The sequence below is a fragment of the Aspergillus luchuensis genome, chromosome 4 (genome assembly GCF_016861625.1).
Source record: "Aspergillus luchuensis IFO 4308 DNA, chromosome 4, nearly complete sequence".
Classification (NCBI taxonomy): Eukaryota; Fungi; Ascomycota; class Eurotiomycetes; order Eurotiales; family Aspergillaceae; genus Aspergillus; species Aspergillus luchuensis.
This window is the reverse complement of record NC_054852.1, coordinates 636,401-650,031: the sequence shown is the minus strand read 5'-3', so window position 1 is coordinate 650,031 and position 13,631 is coordinate 636,401. Positions and strand designations below refer to the sequence as shown.

The 13,631-nt window shown below is 50.3% G+C and overlaps 5 protein-coding genes across 5 annotated transcripts; 3 read left to right on the top strand and 2 right to left on the bottom strand.

Annotated features, from left to right (window-relative positions):
* Positions 1-41: 41 nt before the first annotated feature.
* On the bottom strand, positions 42-2,222 carry arg2 (acetyl-CoA:L-glutamate N-acetyltransferase; the record flags this gene model as incomplete). Its single annotated transcript, XM_041688564.1, has 1 exon — positions 42-2,222. One exon carries the CDS (start codon positions 2,220-2,222, stop codon positions 42-44), a length of 2,181 nt encoding a protein of 726 aa, XP_041542336.1.
* Positions 2,223-2,579: 357 nt separating this feature from the next.
* Positions 2,580-3,866, bottom strand: AKAW2_40252S (molybdopterin cofactor biosynthetic protein; the record flags this gene model as incomplete). Its single annotated transcript, XM_041688563.1, has 1 exon — positions 2,580-3,866. One exon carries the CDS (start codon positions 3,864-3,866, stop codon positions 2,580-2,582), a length of 1,287 nt encoding a protein of 428 aa, XP_041542335.1.
* Positions 3,867-4,692: 826 nt separating this feature from the next.
* Positions 4,693-6,347, top strand: AKAW2_40251A (uncharacterized protein; the record flags this gene model as incomplete). The annotated part of the gene is made up of 2 exons (XM_041688562.1): positions 4,693-4,887; positions 4,941-6,347. The coding sequence occupies 2 exons, from the start codon at positions 4,693-4,695 to the stop codon at positions 6,345-6,347; spliced, it is 1,602 nt and encodes a 533-aa protein (XP_041542334.1).
* A 989-nt stretch (positions 6,348-7,336) lies between these two features.
* RAD2 (ssDNA endodeoxyribonuclease RAD2) lies at positions 7,337-10,744 on the top strand (the record flags this gene model as incomplete). The annotated part of the gene is made up of 1 exon (XM_041688561.1): positions 7,337-10,744. The coding sequence occupies one exon, from the start codon at positions 7,337-7,339 to the stop codon at positions 10,742-10,744; it is 3,408 nt and encodes a 1,135-aa protein (XP_041542333.1).
* Positions 10,745-12,269: 1,525 nt separating this feature from the next.
* On the top strand, positions 12,270-13,322 carry AKAW2_40249A (GNAT family N-acetyltransferase; the record flags this gene model as incomplete). Its single annotated transcript, XM_041688560.1, has 2 exons — positions 12,270-12,386; positions 12,549-13,322. The coding sequence occupies 2 exons, from the start codon at positions 12,270-12,272 to the stop codon at positions 13,320-13,322; spliced, it is 891 nt and encodes a 296-aa protein (XP_041542332.1).
* Positions 13,323-13,631: the final 309 nt, after the last annotated feature.

The following is a 13,631-nucleotide window of genomic DNA, read 5'->3' as shown; positions in this document are numbered from 1 at the left end:
ATGGGTATATACATGTGTTACGAATATGTTCAGGTAATCAATCAATCCACAACACCGGTGTCATCAGCCCAGCTCGGCTGGATACTGTGGCACACGGCCTCGTAATCCCGAAACTTTTGAGAATCGTCCGTCAGTCCTGGAGTAGTCCAGAACATGGTCCAATTCATATCCGATAATTTCCATGTCCCCTGAGAGCGCTCAAAGTACCACTTGTTCACCGGATTGTCCTTGCGGCTGCGCCAGCACACGCCATTCGGAAAACAAGAGCGCACCATTGCATTGAAGACGATATCGGCCACACCACCGGCACCTTGACTACGTTTCAGAACGGCAAACTTGTCCAGATAGGGAACCATGCGAGCTTGGCTCGCCTCACTTCCATCATCCTCTACGCCGGGAGGAAGCTCCCAGGTCAAGATGGCGCCTCCTTCATACTCCCCTGCAATGATGAGTCCGGCCAGGCGACCGTTGACTCGGTTGAGGTAGTCTTGTACGTCAAGTTTGCGGTTAAAGGAATCCTCGATGAGATGAACCAGTCGGGGCAGGTCGATCGAGGGATCATCGAGCCCCAGGGGCGGTCGATCTCTGGCCGTCCAAGGTGAAAGCCATGGATTCGGAATGATGGTCAGCGGCATGCCTCGCTTGACAAACGTGGTGTGGGAGGCCTGTGTAACAATCGAGTCCCCTCTGCCATTTAGGGCTGCACGTCGGCTTAGGGGCAAAGAAGACGAGAGCAAAGGCTTGTCGGTCAGAAGATTATGGATGAGCGGGTTCCTCTGTCGTCGGGTTCCAACAGCTGATACATCTGGACTAGCGCCTCCGGGGCTCTGTGCTGAATTTGCAACTTCGAGTGGGGAGGTGATGATACTAGACGATGCCGAGGGTAGCATCGCCAGTGCGGCTTGGCTTAGTCGCAGATTATTCAAGTGGCCCTCCACCATGCTTGTATCCAAGGTTAGGTCTGCCGAGTACGCTTTTTGACTAGGGGGCACTGGGACGACTTCCGTGTCGGCGAATTTGGAGAGAGGATTGCTATCAGCAATGGACGGTAAACCTTCCTCAGGAAGATTATTCTTTGCAGATGCTGCCGACTGCCACACCCGCAGCAACTCGTTCTCAATATCGTCGAATTCCTGTTCCATATTAATGAAAACATGGGATGTCTGAGGCCCACTGAAAGCAGGAATCCCGCCCAAGGGGTCCAGGAGGATAACTCGATCCAAAGACACTTCCTCCTGCAGGGCCGCGATCCGTTGGGCCGTCAGTATTGGGTCTTCATCAGGGTCAGGATTTGTTGCCAGTCCGGCCAGCTCTTTGGTGAGGGCCAGGATGGCATCGCTGGCCGAGACTGTCACTGCTCGAGGAACGTCTTCTGTGTAAGCAATGGGGGCCAAGACCACGACGTGACCATCGCGCAACGGCCCGAGCAGTACCTTCCGGGATAGGACTTTGGGCGCCTCAGGGTTTAGCGCAGAAACGGATAGGACAGAGTCGATGTGAGCTGATTTCGAGTCCGGCTGGGCATCCACAGCTGTTGAGATGCGATCTGCCTGCTCGGCCGCAATCCTCCGCAGTTTGTTAGGATCGCCTGCTGTGCCCGGGTCGACTACCACACAACAAGCCATTCCCAGACGATTCAGCTGCGAGAGGGTTTTGGCCACGCCGTTGACGGTCGAGTCATCGAGAAGCTGCGGAGTGGTTATCTTGACCAGGGCCAGGTGCAGGCGCTCGGACACATCTTGAAGGGGAGGTGTTGGAGTTGAGTCATGTCTGAAGACGGGGCTGTCATAGACCGATCGGGAGGCGCCATAGAATGAGGTTGAACTGGCACCCGACGACACTGGTGCTGTCGCTTCCGATACTCCGGATTGCTTGGCGGCCGGCTTCAGGGGAGTAGTTCCTTGGTGTTGAGCTTTGAGACGGGCCAAATAAGATTTGGCCTCACGCTTGGTTGAGGCGGAGTTCAACAAGCTGAGGAAGAATTCGCGGTCTAGGAGCTTCTCCTTGGCGCGGCGACCTAAACGATCCCAAGTTTTGCTGCTGGAGGAGAACTCGGCACTCTGCTGCACTTGCCGACCGGAAGCCGAGGAAAGACATCGACGCGGGGCACTGCCACTACTACTAGTACTACTACTGCTGACGGCGGTAGCGGCAGCAACACCACTGCGTTGCAGGTGTGTCGATGTAGTCGATCGCAGCCCGACCAAGGTCCTGGAGCTCATAGTTTCGGACCCGGAGATGACACTTTGAGGATGCGTCGGTCTGTAGCTGGAGAGGTGGCCATCGATCGACTGGGCTGAAAAGTCGCTAGGCGCCCACGTGACAGACACTAGGAGCTCCGATGGGGCCGCAACATGTCATAGGCAGCCACAGTCACGTGAATTGGGGGATGGCTATATAGTTTAGTAGCATTCATAGTGGAGAATGGATTACTTTCTAATTGATGTCTATCAGCGCGGTCTGCCAGTAGTAAGAAAATTATGCACTCTTCATGATTCACATAAGTCGTGTCACCAGCCCAAGGAGTGGCCATCCCAAAAGAAAGACAATTCATACCAAAATATTTGACAGATCCATGCTTACCCACCAATAAGTATCATCGGCCTGTTTTTCATATCTTTGAGCTCACCCATGCCAGCATGTTTTGCCTTCTTCCTCTTAACCGCTACTCCGATGAGATCCAGCAGCTCCTCTCTCCGGACAAGATCATCAGATTCCAGCTCCTCCATCCTTGCTTCACTAATGGGTTCCCCGTTGTTTCCCTTCCGAAGTATATCTCGCAAGGACACTTCGGCGTTACCGAACAAACAGACCTTCAGGTTCCCGTCACATGTAATGCGTAACCGGTTGCAGGTACCACAGAAGTTATGCGTCATGCTGGTGATGAAGCCAATCTGGCCTTTGAAGCCAGGAACCTGATAAGTTTTGCTTGTGTTGTTCTTGTGATCTGGCACCTTCTGGAGAGTGGGGTACTTCTCCTGGATGGTTGCCAGCATTTCTTGGTAAGAGACCATCTTACCCTGGCTCCATTTATTGCCATCAAAGGGCATGTACTCGATGAAGCGTATCTCAATGGGGTCATTCCGCCCTAACTCGATGAAAGGGATGATTTCCCGATCATTGATCCCCCGCATCACCACGCAGTTGATCTTTAGCTTGATCCCAGCCCCGGCTTTGTTTAATTCCACCACCCGGTCTATACTCCGCATCACCGCATCGAAACCCTTTCGTCGCGTCATAATCTGGAATTGAAAGGGATCCAACGTATCAAGGCTAAGGTTGATTCCAGTCAAGCCGGCATCAACCATGGCGTCCAGCTTCCGGTGTAGCGAGATGCCATTCGTTGTCAGACAAAGCTCACGAAGGCCATTGCGACGCAGTTCCCCGATCGACTGCATGAGGGGGATAATATCCTTGCGAACGGTAGGCTCACCGCCTGTCAAACGTATCTTGGTCACACCCTGCGAGACGAAGAGCGACGAGAGGTATATGATTTCGGGGGAGGTAAGGAGACGAGCCGGTGGAGATAATGGTACGCCTTCCTCAGGCATGCAGTAGAGACAGCGGAGATTGCATCGCTCGGTCACACTGATGCGGAGGTAGTCGTGCTGGCGGTTGAAGGTATCTGTCAGAAATTCCGAAAAGGGCTTCGCTGATTTTAGAGCAGCCCATCGTGGCGGCACGGAGTCGGTAGAAGGGGCCGGTGAGGATAGCCCATCTTCGGATCGGGTAGCTGTCGCTATGGCATTGGTGCTGTGATTACGGGGGTTCCAGATGGCTAATCTGGCGACGTGAGAAGCCGGCATAACTCGGCTTGGAATACTCATCTTCGCCGAGCTGGCGCAAGGCCACAGTTTTGGCATCATGAAAGTAGTCAGGGTGGATTACCCGTTCTGAACCAAGCGTTAGATCGCTGAGTCAGGAGGAGAGTAAGAGAATCCTCTGCTCCTTGAAGAAGCTGGGTCAAGACGCCGTGTAGTACGGCGGGCATTAGTGGCCATCGAGTAAAAGCATTCAAAGTCTCTTTGACTGCCAGAGTATCATCGATCAGGACTTCTGTGAGGGGGCGGGTCCAAGTCCCTGGCATCACGTGAGGCTGCTTATCGGCCTGGTTTGCCTCCCGTCCCTTGTTTTGTTGGGCCTATCTGCGGAGTAGTGTTATTAATCATTATCATTATTAACTAGCACTTTTATTAATGTATTTGCGCGGAATCATGAAGACCAGATTGGGGCTCCCCATCGCTGATCTTCCGTCCAGCTCTGTATAAGGCCCCAAACAACGGGATGCGTAATATGAAAGCAGCGCCTTGGATCTATACAAGATGCATCAGAACTAAATCCAGCCCAAAGTATGCATATGTATCTACCAAGTATAAGGGGGCCCGCATGAACCCTCACTGCGCGTACAATACGAACACACTGTCTACAAAGCAACCGCGACTTTTCTTAACATTTGCCCCCTTTACCTTCGCAACACGCCGAAGAAAGGCAAAAGATTTCTTAGGAACGCAAGTGGAGAAGCACCATATTATCACGTGAATCCTGCCACTCACATGTCGATATGATAAGCAGGGCGGTGGAGGCCAGAAAATCTCCCACTATCTCCGCATTTCCCCAAATCCTTATGATCACCTCAAATCAGCTATTCTTTGTATCAATCGACCGTCCCGTGTCGATATCCATGCTGCTTCTATGTCTTTAATACTCGGGCGCGTCCCGCGCTTTCTGTCAGTACGGCTGGCTACTGTCGGACATGCTAAACCGAAACCAAAAGCGACATCCCTGGTCCGACTGATCTCCCAAAACGCAGCTGCGTCATCGAGGAGCACTGAGGCTAAAGATCTTCCGTTGGCATATACCTGGCTAACAAGAACGCCGGGCCAAATTGTGAGAATTGCTATCTGCCTATGACCGTTCCCATTGACTAAGGGTTTCAAGAGACACCAGATGACGTCCTTTCGAGCGTATCCCCCATTCCAGAGTCCCTCTCGTTAAATTACGTACCTATCCTCCTAGTCACTTCTGCATTCGCCCACTGGATTGATGTGTCATCGAACCGCTTTCTGGAACAATTGATTAACTCTTTATATCCATCTACACCCAACCGCGAATCGTCAGGACCTCTCCATGCCATTGTTGCCGTGGTCGATAAGCTACCCGACCTCCGCGCCAGGCTCGAAGGGCTTGTCGACAGCAAAACTTCATCTGACTCTGATGGAGTTTCAATCTTGCTGGTAAAGGCAGAAAATATACAGGGAACCATTGCTGTGCCTCGTCGTGTTCGGAGTATGGAAGCTGCAGAGTCCAGTCTGGTCTTTACACTCCAAAACGACACATACTCCAATGCTTTGCAGAGGTCGACTCATGAACTCGGACTGCGTCTTGCCAATACAATATTCATCAACGGGAATGATAGCACTCTTTTTGGCACGCGCTGGACTTATACGCCTTCTCAGCAGTATACCTTAGAGCAATCAGTGAACCTCTCGAATTGCACGGTGACCTCAGCGGTTGCTTCCGTCCAAAATTCATTTAATCTACCGCTCTTTCCTGTTGGCCAACGAAGGCGAGTTATCTCAAGCATGGGAAACATCCTTCGTCAGTTGGCAAAACATGTGGATAGTCAATCAACGGAACCAATGCCAGCTTCATCTGAACTGGAAAAGGAACTTCCACGCTACATTGAGGAACACGGCATTGTTGACCGAAGAGTTTCTGTTTGGGCCCTAATTGAGAACTCCGAAAGGGGCTTTCAATTGGAAAACAACGCTAATATGCAGGAGAGCCTCGTAAAAGCAATCCGCGCAGGAGGCAAACTCCATCGGGTTATGAGTGGTGGCGGTGGATGGGGAAAGAAACAAGGCCTTCTATCTCTAGACCCTGAAACTACTTTTATTGAAACAGACAATAATCGGGGGCTCCTGGGCCTAGACGATATCTTCGCAGACCAGGAGACTCAAACGCTCTCAGATATATCTACCCCGCCGCCTGCGTTCTTTGAGATGCCACAACTGGATGAAAGTATGTCAAGTTTGTCTCAAGCTGCAGGACCGGGTGACTATATTCAATTTTTTGTTTCCGTGGAAACAGACCATGCCCCGAATCCTTCTTGTCAAGAGGGGAGCATCCGGTTTGATTTCGGCATTGTTGCTGATTCCGAGGCCATTCCTAGCTCTTCCGATGGCTCGGAGAAGGACCTGGGTGTTGTACCTCAGTTCTTTGGTGCGCTATCGGAGAAAGCAATCACTTATTCGCAGCCTGTGGTCGGACCAGAGGCCTCTAGTTCCGTCAAATCAAGTGCTAAGTTTGATATTCCCGGGTGCCACGTGGCGTTGGTGGTGGAATGATTGGTTTGTGTGCAATATTACATATATCATGGGAAATTCATCAAGCACAGGCACAGTACCCGATCTCCATGTCCATGGTCTCTTTCAATTCTACGGTCTCATCTTTCGAACCTGACTGTGTCTACGGACTTATACTTCTATATACCCTAATTAGATCGCAAACATGACCATCTCCGCCCATAGAGTCCCGATACTGATCCACCATAGATTAATGTTCTTCCATAAGGGAAGTCAAGAACATACGCCCGATAGAACAATACATACACCGTTGATCTACTGGTTTGCTTTTACAGTGCGCCAAAGCACTTCATGAAAACAATTACCTCACCATCGCTGTACGCTGGGCTGCGGTACCCTGCATCATCAATGTCCGGGAGGGATTGTGACTGATTTCTACAGGCTGCCTTGTAGACGGAGGGTTCATGGATTCTATCCTACAAATTTTGAAACCGAACGTGGAACTGAAGGTCACCATCAAGATAAGTGGGACTCACTTTCCAATATTTGGACCAGAAAGGAGAATCGATTAATTTGGAAAGACAAGCTGTAGGGCATAGTAGCGCACCCAGGTGAGACCTAACCAGATGAATGGAAGCGCATGGATAGAAGAGAGCCGGATTCAGAAGACATGAGTCCAGCAGAGTCACCACAGTGATGAGAGTTGTGAGAGAGCTACTTTTGCATGATCTAAATATTCCCCCGCCATTAGCTTGCAAACATTGCTTTTGACATACAAATCCATCAGCCGCTGAAGCCATCGTGTCGGCTCCGGTCATATAAATCACGTGATCTGCTACCAGGCAGTATCACGTGCCACAAAGTGTCCGATGACCTCATCGACGCCTCCCGACTGCAGTTGATCCGCGTCGTCTGAAATCGTCAAAACAATCGCCTAGTAAGTTTCATCTCATACAACGTATATGACGTGTAAGTATTCGGTACTTTGGTACGGCTGTCATAGCCCATAATATCGGGACTGCTGAAGCAGCATGGGTGTCCATGGGCTCTGGACGGTCGTACATCCTTGTGCACGGCCCATCAAATTGGAAACTCTCAATAAAAAGCGCCTGGCTGTCGATGCCTCGATATGGATTTACCAGTTTTTGAAGGCGGTACGCGACAAAGAAGGCAATGCCCTCCGGAACTCTCATATCGTGGGCTTCTTTCGCCGCATATGCAAGCTACTCTACTTCGGAATCCAGCCGGTCTTCGTGTTTGATGGTGGCGCTCCGGTCCTCAAGCGCCAGACTATAGCAAACCGGAAGAAACGGCGCGAAGGTCGGCGAGAAGATGCCGTGCGGACCGCTGGAAAGCTGCTGGCTGTGCAGCTGCAAAGGTCTGCTGAGGAAGAGGCGGCTACCCGCCGGAGGGGGAGAATGGAAAATGAAGAGGAGGTGCCGGACAACCCTGTTTATGTTGGTGATGCTTTCATAACCGAACAGGAAAAGAAGCAGACGCGGTCATTCAAGAAGAAAGACGCCTATCATCTGCCGGATTTACAAACCAGCCTTGAAGAGATGGGGGCCCCCAATGACCCTCGCATCATGTCACAGGAAGAATTGGAGGAATATGCGAGGCAATTTCATCAAGGAGAAGATATCAATTTGTATGATTTCTCGAAGATTGACTTTGATAGCCCATTCTTCGTCAGTCTCCCGGCGACGGACCGGTACAATATCCTCAATGCGGCCAGACTCCGAAGCCGTCTCCGGATGGGGTACTCAAAGGAGCAACTAGACAGCATGTTTCCTAATAGAATGGCATTCTCGAAGTTTCAAATCGAGCGTGTAAAGGAGCGCAATGACTTAACCCAACGACTGATGAATATCAACGGCATGAATGGCGAAGATGCTCTGTACAAATCAGGACAACGTATTGCCGGAGAACGCGGGAAGGAGTATGTCTTGGTGAAGGATGATACCATTGAAGGGGGCTGGGTTCTGGGAGTTGTGGGAAACAAGGAAGGCCAGGAGGACAAACCTATCGATGTTGATCAGTATGGTCAGCAGCTGATATTCCCTGACAAAGAGGATAATTCGGATGACGATGATGGTGGCTTTGAAGATGTGCCTATCGAAGGATTGAACCGACTTCCTAAGCTTCCTTCCCTCCAGAAAGGGGTTTTCGACAAATCAAACAGGAACGAGATGCGTGATAGCTTGGATGCAGGAGGCCCCGAGCTGCAGGAAGTCAACGATGACTCCCTTTTCGTGGAAGGTGGTCAGAACGAACTAGCGAAGCATAACCACCATACCACAGATACATTGTTCGATGCCACTGGAGATGATGATGACGAAACGCTTCAACGAGCGATCGCGTTGTCTTTCCAATCTGGTGTTGGTGCCGATGCCGATACCAACGATGATGATCTACCTGAAATCCAGCTTAACCAGAACTATGTGCCTCCAACTATCCACGAGGCCCCCGCAGACCAGTCTGATCATAGTGATGACGAAGGGATGGACTTTGTCGCCGCCTTAGCACAATCTAAGAGAGTAAAGAAAGCACCGCCCAAAGTGGCAGGTAACCCCTTCGATGGCCCGCTACCCTTTGAATCACTTAAACCGTTCAAAGCTGGAAAGTTAATCAACCGTGGTAAATCAGCTGAACAAGAAGCTGGTGCAACAAAACCCGACAATGGATCAAGTAAGACGAAGGATATCCAGATACTGCCGCCGTGGTTCTCAGGGCCATCGCAAAGTGTCAAGGATGCTGAGTTCGTCAGTGATGAGGTTCACCATCGTCCAGTGGTGAAGCCGCCTAGTGAGCAGGATGTACCAGACCACGTGTTCATCGTTGGCGATGAAGAAACGATGGGGGACCATGATTCAGGGGCTTCAAAAGGCTCAAAACCATTCATTGACTTGGAGCCGACTCCTCAATTGAACGGTGGTGGTCAAGAATCTCAAATCAAACTCGAGGTTGGACCACAAGTAACTCCTGTCGAAGCACAAGCGACTGAAACAAAGGATGCCGAAGCTTTGGAAGCACATACGGGAGATATCATTGCAGTGGATGCGTCCAATGCATCTATGACGGAGAAACACATCTCCATTGATGATGAAACAGATTTGAGGCACCCCAAAACGTCGCCATCGCCTGAGTTCGAGGATGTTGTCATACAGCAAGACAACATACCCACGGAGCCAACTACCCTAGATCAATCAGACCAAGTGGAAGAATATTATGATGACGACAATTTTTCAGATCCTGAAGACGAGCAATTACTCGAACAGCTTGCGGCTGAAGGGGAAGAGCATGTACGCTTTGCAGCGACACTAAACTCTACTTCTCACACCGAACTTCCATTTGACTACGAGCAAGAGCTAAGACAGTTGCGGTCGCAGCAAAAGAAGGACCGCCGAGATGCAGACGAAGTGTCACAAGTCATGATTACTGAATGCCAGCAGTTGCTGAGGCTATTCGGTCTTCCATACGTCACGGCCCCTATGGAAGCTGAAGCCCAGTGTGCAGAATTGGTGTCACTTGGCCTTGTTGATGGTATCATCACCGATGATAGTGATGTATTTTTATTTGGAGGCACACGCGTCTACAAAAACATGTTCAATCAAAGCAAGTTTGTGGAATGCTACCTCACAACTGACCTAGAGAAAGAGTACTCTCTGTTCCGCACCAAACTCATCAGGCTCGCCCATTTATTAGGGAGCGACTACACAGAAGGAATCCCCGGCATCGGACCTGTAACTGCTTTAGAGATCCTCACTGAATTCGGGACACTGGAAGAATTCCGTGATTGGTGGACGCAGGTACAGACAGGACTCAATATGGGCAACGATAGCCATGCAACATTCTACAAGAAGTTCAAAAAGCATGCTACAAAAATCTTCCTACCACCATCTTTCCCCGATCCCCGAGTCGATGCCGCGTATCTGGAACCAGAGGTGGATTCGGACCCGTCTCCCTTTCAGTGGGGAGTGCCCGACTTGCATGGTCTAAGGGACTTCCTTATGTCAACAATTGGCTGGAGTCAAGAACGCACTGATGAGGTGCTGGTGCCCGTAATTCGCGATATGAACCGCAGAGAGCAGGAGGGCACACAATCGAATATTACTAGTTTCTTCAGCGGTCCGCAAGGAGCGGGTGCTTTTGCACCGCGTGTCCGCAGTGGTGGACAGACAAGGATGGAGAAAGCATTTAGTCGACTCCGGCAGCAAGCTGTATCTGTGGAACAGGCTGATTCAATTGGCATAGATAGTCACTTGCATGATCCAGCTGCAGATGGGTCATTGGAGAGCCCAGTACCATCAAATTCGGCGACAGGAAAGGAGACGCGCCCCAAACGAGGGCGTCGTGGAGCACGAAATGCACCGGATGGGCAGGATGATATGGCGGAGGGGACTGCTACCAACAAAAAGCGTCGGACTCGCGCCAAGTAGATAGTTGATCGCAGTGATGTCAGGACTATAATGATGCTCGACAAGTGACTACACGCTGTTGCTACTGCTGTTGCTACTACTGAAAAATATATTGATGATAGTACGGCAGGTACATAGAAATCTAAGGCATTAGGAGTCTTTGTGGAGTATCGGTGTATTCTGTAGTTGCTTCCAGCTGTTCTAGCATTCAATATGCGAGAACTAGTGAACTCGTCTACTCCGAGTAGCGAGATATCCACCTGCAATACCCCTGGATGGTGAGGCAACTTGGCCTGACCGACCGAAACGATCTATTCGTTGCCATGGATGACCGGAACTGCCAGAGTCGCTAGCTAGGCCAAGAGAAAGACTTTGCCTCATAGAGAAAGGTATGCACTGCAGTAACCGAAGTACCACTATTATTGCCGTGTAGATAGTGGGATAGTCCCCGTTAGTAGAAGTGGGCCGGCTGGCCTTCCCCTTGGGTAGGTGTCGAGTGTCAGCAAGAAGAAAAAGCTTGTTACTCCGTACCCAACCCTGAATGTTCTGCTTGTCATGAAAATGCGAGAAGAAAGAAAAGAAAGATACCTTCACCAGCGCAAGCTGGGACTATAGGTCAAAATCAACCATATTCGGCTTGTATATAAGACTAGTTCAAGTGATCGATCTTTTAGGAAGCCAATAACACACGTTATCTGTCACGGTGTAACGAGCACTGCTCTATGCTACACAAATGGGGCTATTGCACAATCGATAGAACCTATATCCCAGCCACGGTAAGGTGGGTCGGATCTGATAGTCTTGTCTTCTAAGGTACCCTTCCGTAACCCGTTATAAGGTTTATTCAAGCTCGGCTATATCTCATATGCCACTCGTCTCATCACTCGGCTATCGTAGGGTCGGTAGATGGCAGCTTCCCCGTGCGTGAAGCTATCCCCATGATACGATAAGCCCTGCCGACCAGCAGATCCTCCGGCAAAACCTGCCGAATCGCGTCTAGTGGCTTGGCGATCGTCAATGGTGGACGATCTTGGGGATATGATTGGTGGGGAAGGGGGAGAGCAGAGCCGGGCGGCGCCGCATCGAACTACCAAACCAAGTTAGCGTGGGCTGTCACGGGGTCGGTGTAGGACTTGCCTAATTGGGAACGAAGGGAGGGTGGCAGCATGAAAGAGAGGAAACCCAGATAAATATACCCTCTCACAGTCCGTCTCTCACCTTCTTCTTCTTCATCATCATCATCAATATTAACTGCCAGTTCCATCAAAGACCTCATCTGGTCGGTGTCCTCGCGACTCACCCGCGCTTTCCCTTCTCGACCTGTCCGTCTATCTCGGCTCCCATCAATAGATGGCGCTCTCTCTTTATCCCCTCCGTCGTCATTCTCACGCATATACTATTGCCCTTTCGCAACCTATTCGCAGAGCCAGTAGGAATTGAATGCACTTATCAAATACGTTTTTCAAATCATACATCATAAACTCAATATCTTCCCCAATCCAAGCCCAATCCAATTACGAGAACAAAGCAAACAAACAAACCCAATATGGCCATCGAGATCCTTCCCCTCACAAAAGAGGACATCCCCTCGGCCGTAGCATGCATACAGAAAGCGTTCGCCGACGACCCGTACTTTCACTGGGTATTCAACAATAAATCCGGGGTAAGTAGCCCTCCGTTCGAGGACCTTCCAATCTCGGTTAGAGAGACCAGGTACCTCGAACGATGTACAGACTGAGCTAGAGTTGTACATGTAGAATCCCGCTCCCTACTCTGTCAGTCCCAGCTCTACCATATAAATAAAACTAAACAAAATTATGAACAGTTCAACATTCACCGCAACGCTGCCTCTCTTGCTGCACACTTCCTCTACGGCCTTTCCTGCAACGAGCCTATTTTCGTGGCCAAATACACCACCAACACCCCCAGAGACAAGATTCCCACCGATTCCCCCGTCGTCGGAGTCTGCTGGTGGTACAGCCCGCAACCCCCGTCCGAGCCTGTCCCCTGGTCCGTCTGGGCGCAAGACTGGATCCTCTCCTTCCGCCAGCTGTACAATAACATCCGATTCGGTGGCCGAGGTGGCCTTAATGTCCGTCGTTACTGGCTCTGGAAAGCCCGACAACAGGAGACTCACGACCGAGTTTGGACTGATCCCCGCGGCTACTACTTCTGCAACGTGATCGCGGTCGACTCCTCGATGCGAGGAATGGGGCTGGGTCGGAAATTGGTCGAGGTAGTTAGTCAACAAGCTGACCGAGAGGGCATGCCTTGCTACTTGGAAAGTTCCAAGGGGTTCCCGAACCTGATGATCTATGAGAAATTGGGGTTTGAGATGGTCAGTGAGATTGAGTGTGTGGACGGCAAGGATAAATGCAAGGTATGTGAGACTTTTCAGCTTTTGTTGGGTTTCTTATGTCGCCGTGTGGGTGGGCTAATGAGCACAGCTGTATTGTATGATCCGTCAGCCAAAGATAAAGGCGTAGATGGGATCGTAGATGTATGCCTTATTATCCAAATAGCATGCAACATCCATGTCTACTACTACCATCCCTACAGTGAAAGGCGTTCAACTCCCAAGTATATCGACGCTATTTGACTAGAATATCTAACGTGGAGGGGGAAGGGAGAGAAGGTGGCAGACATGATTTCCATAGTTCAGACTACCAAGGATTTGGAGCGAGTGACAGATACTTTTGTCTGGTTTGAAATGGTGGAAAGTCACCTTCCATCTGCTTGGATGACTGGCTCCGAAGTATATTTACCCTGAGCCAAGTTGGTATTTAGGAGTAAGATACATCATTGGAAATCCTTCGATAGAAATGATGTTAATATGATTTATGTAGTTAAAGTTTATCTTATCTGTAAAGTGTGGCATCCGAATCAGGTCAACGTCAATTCAGATCGC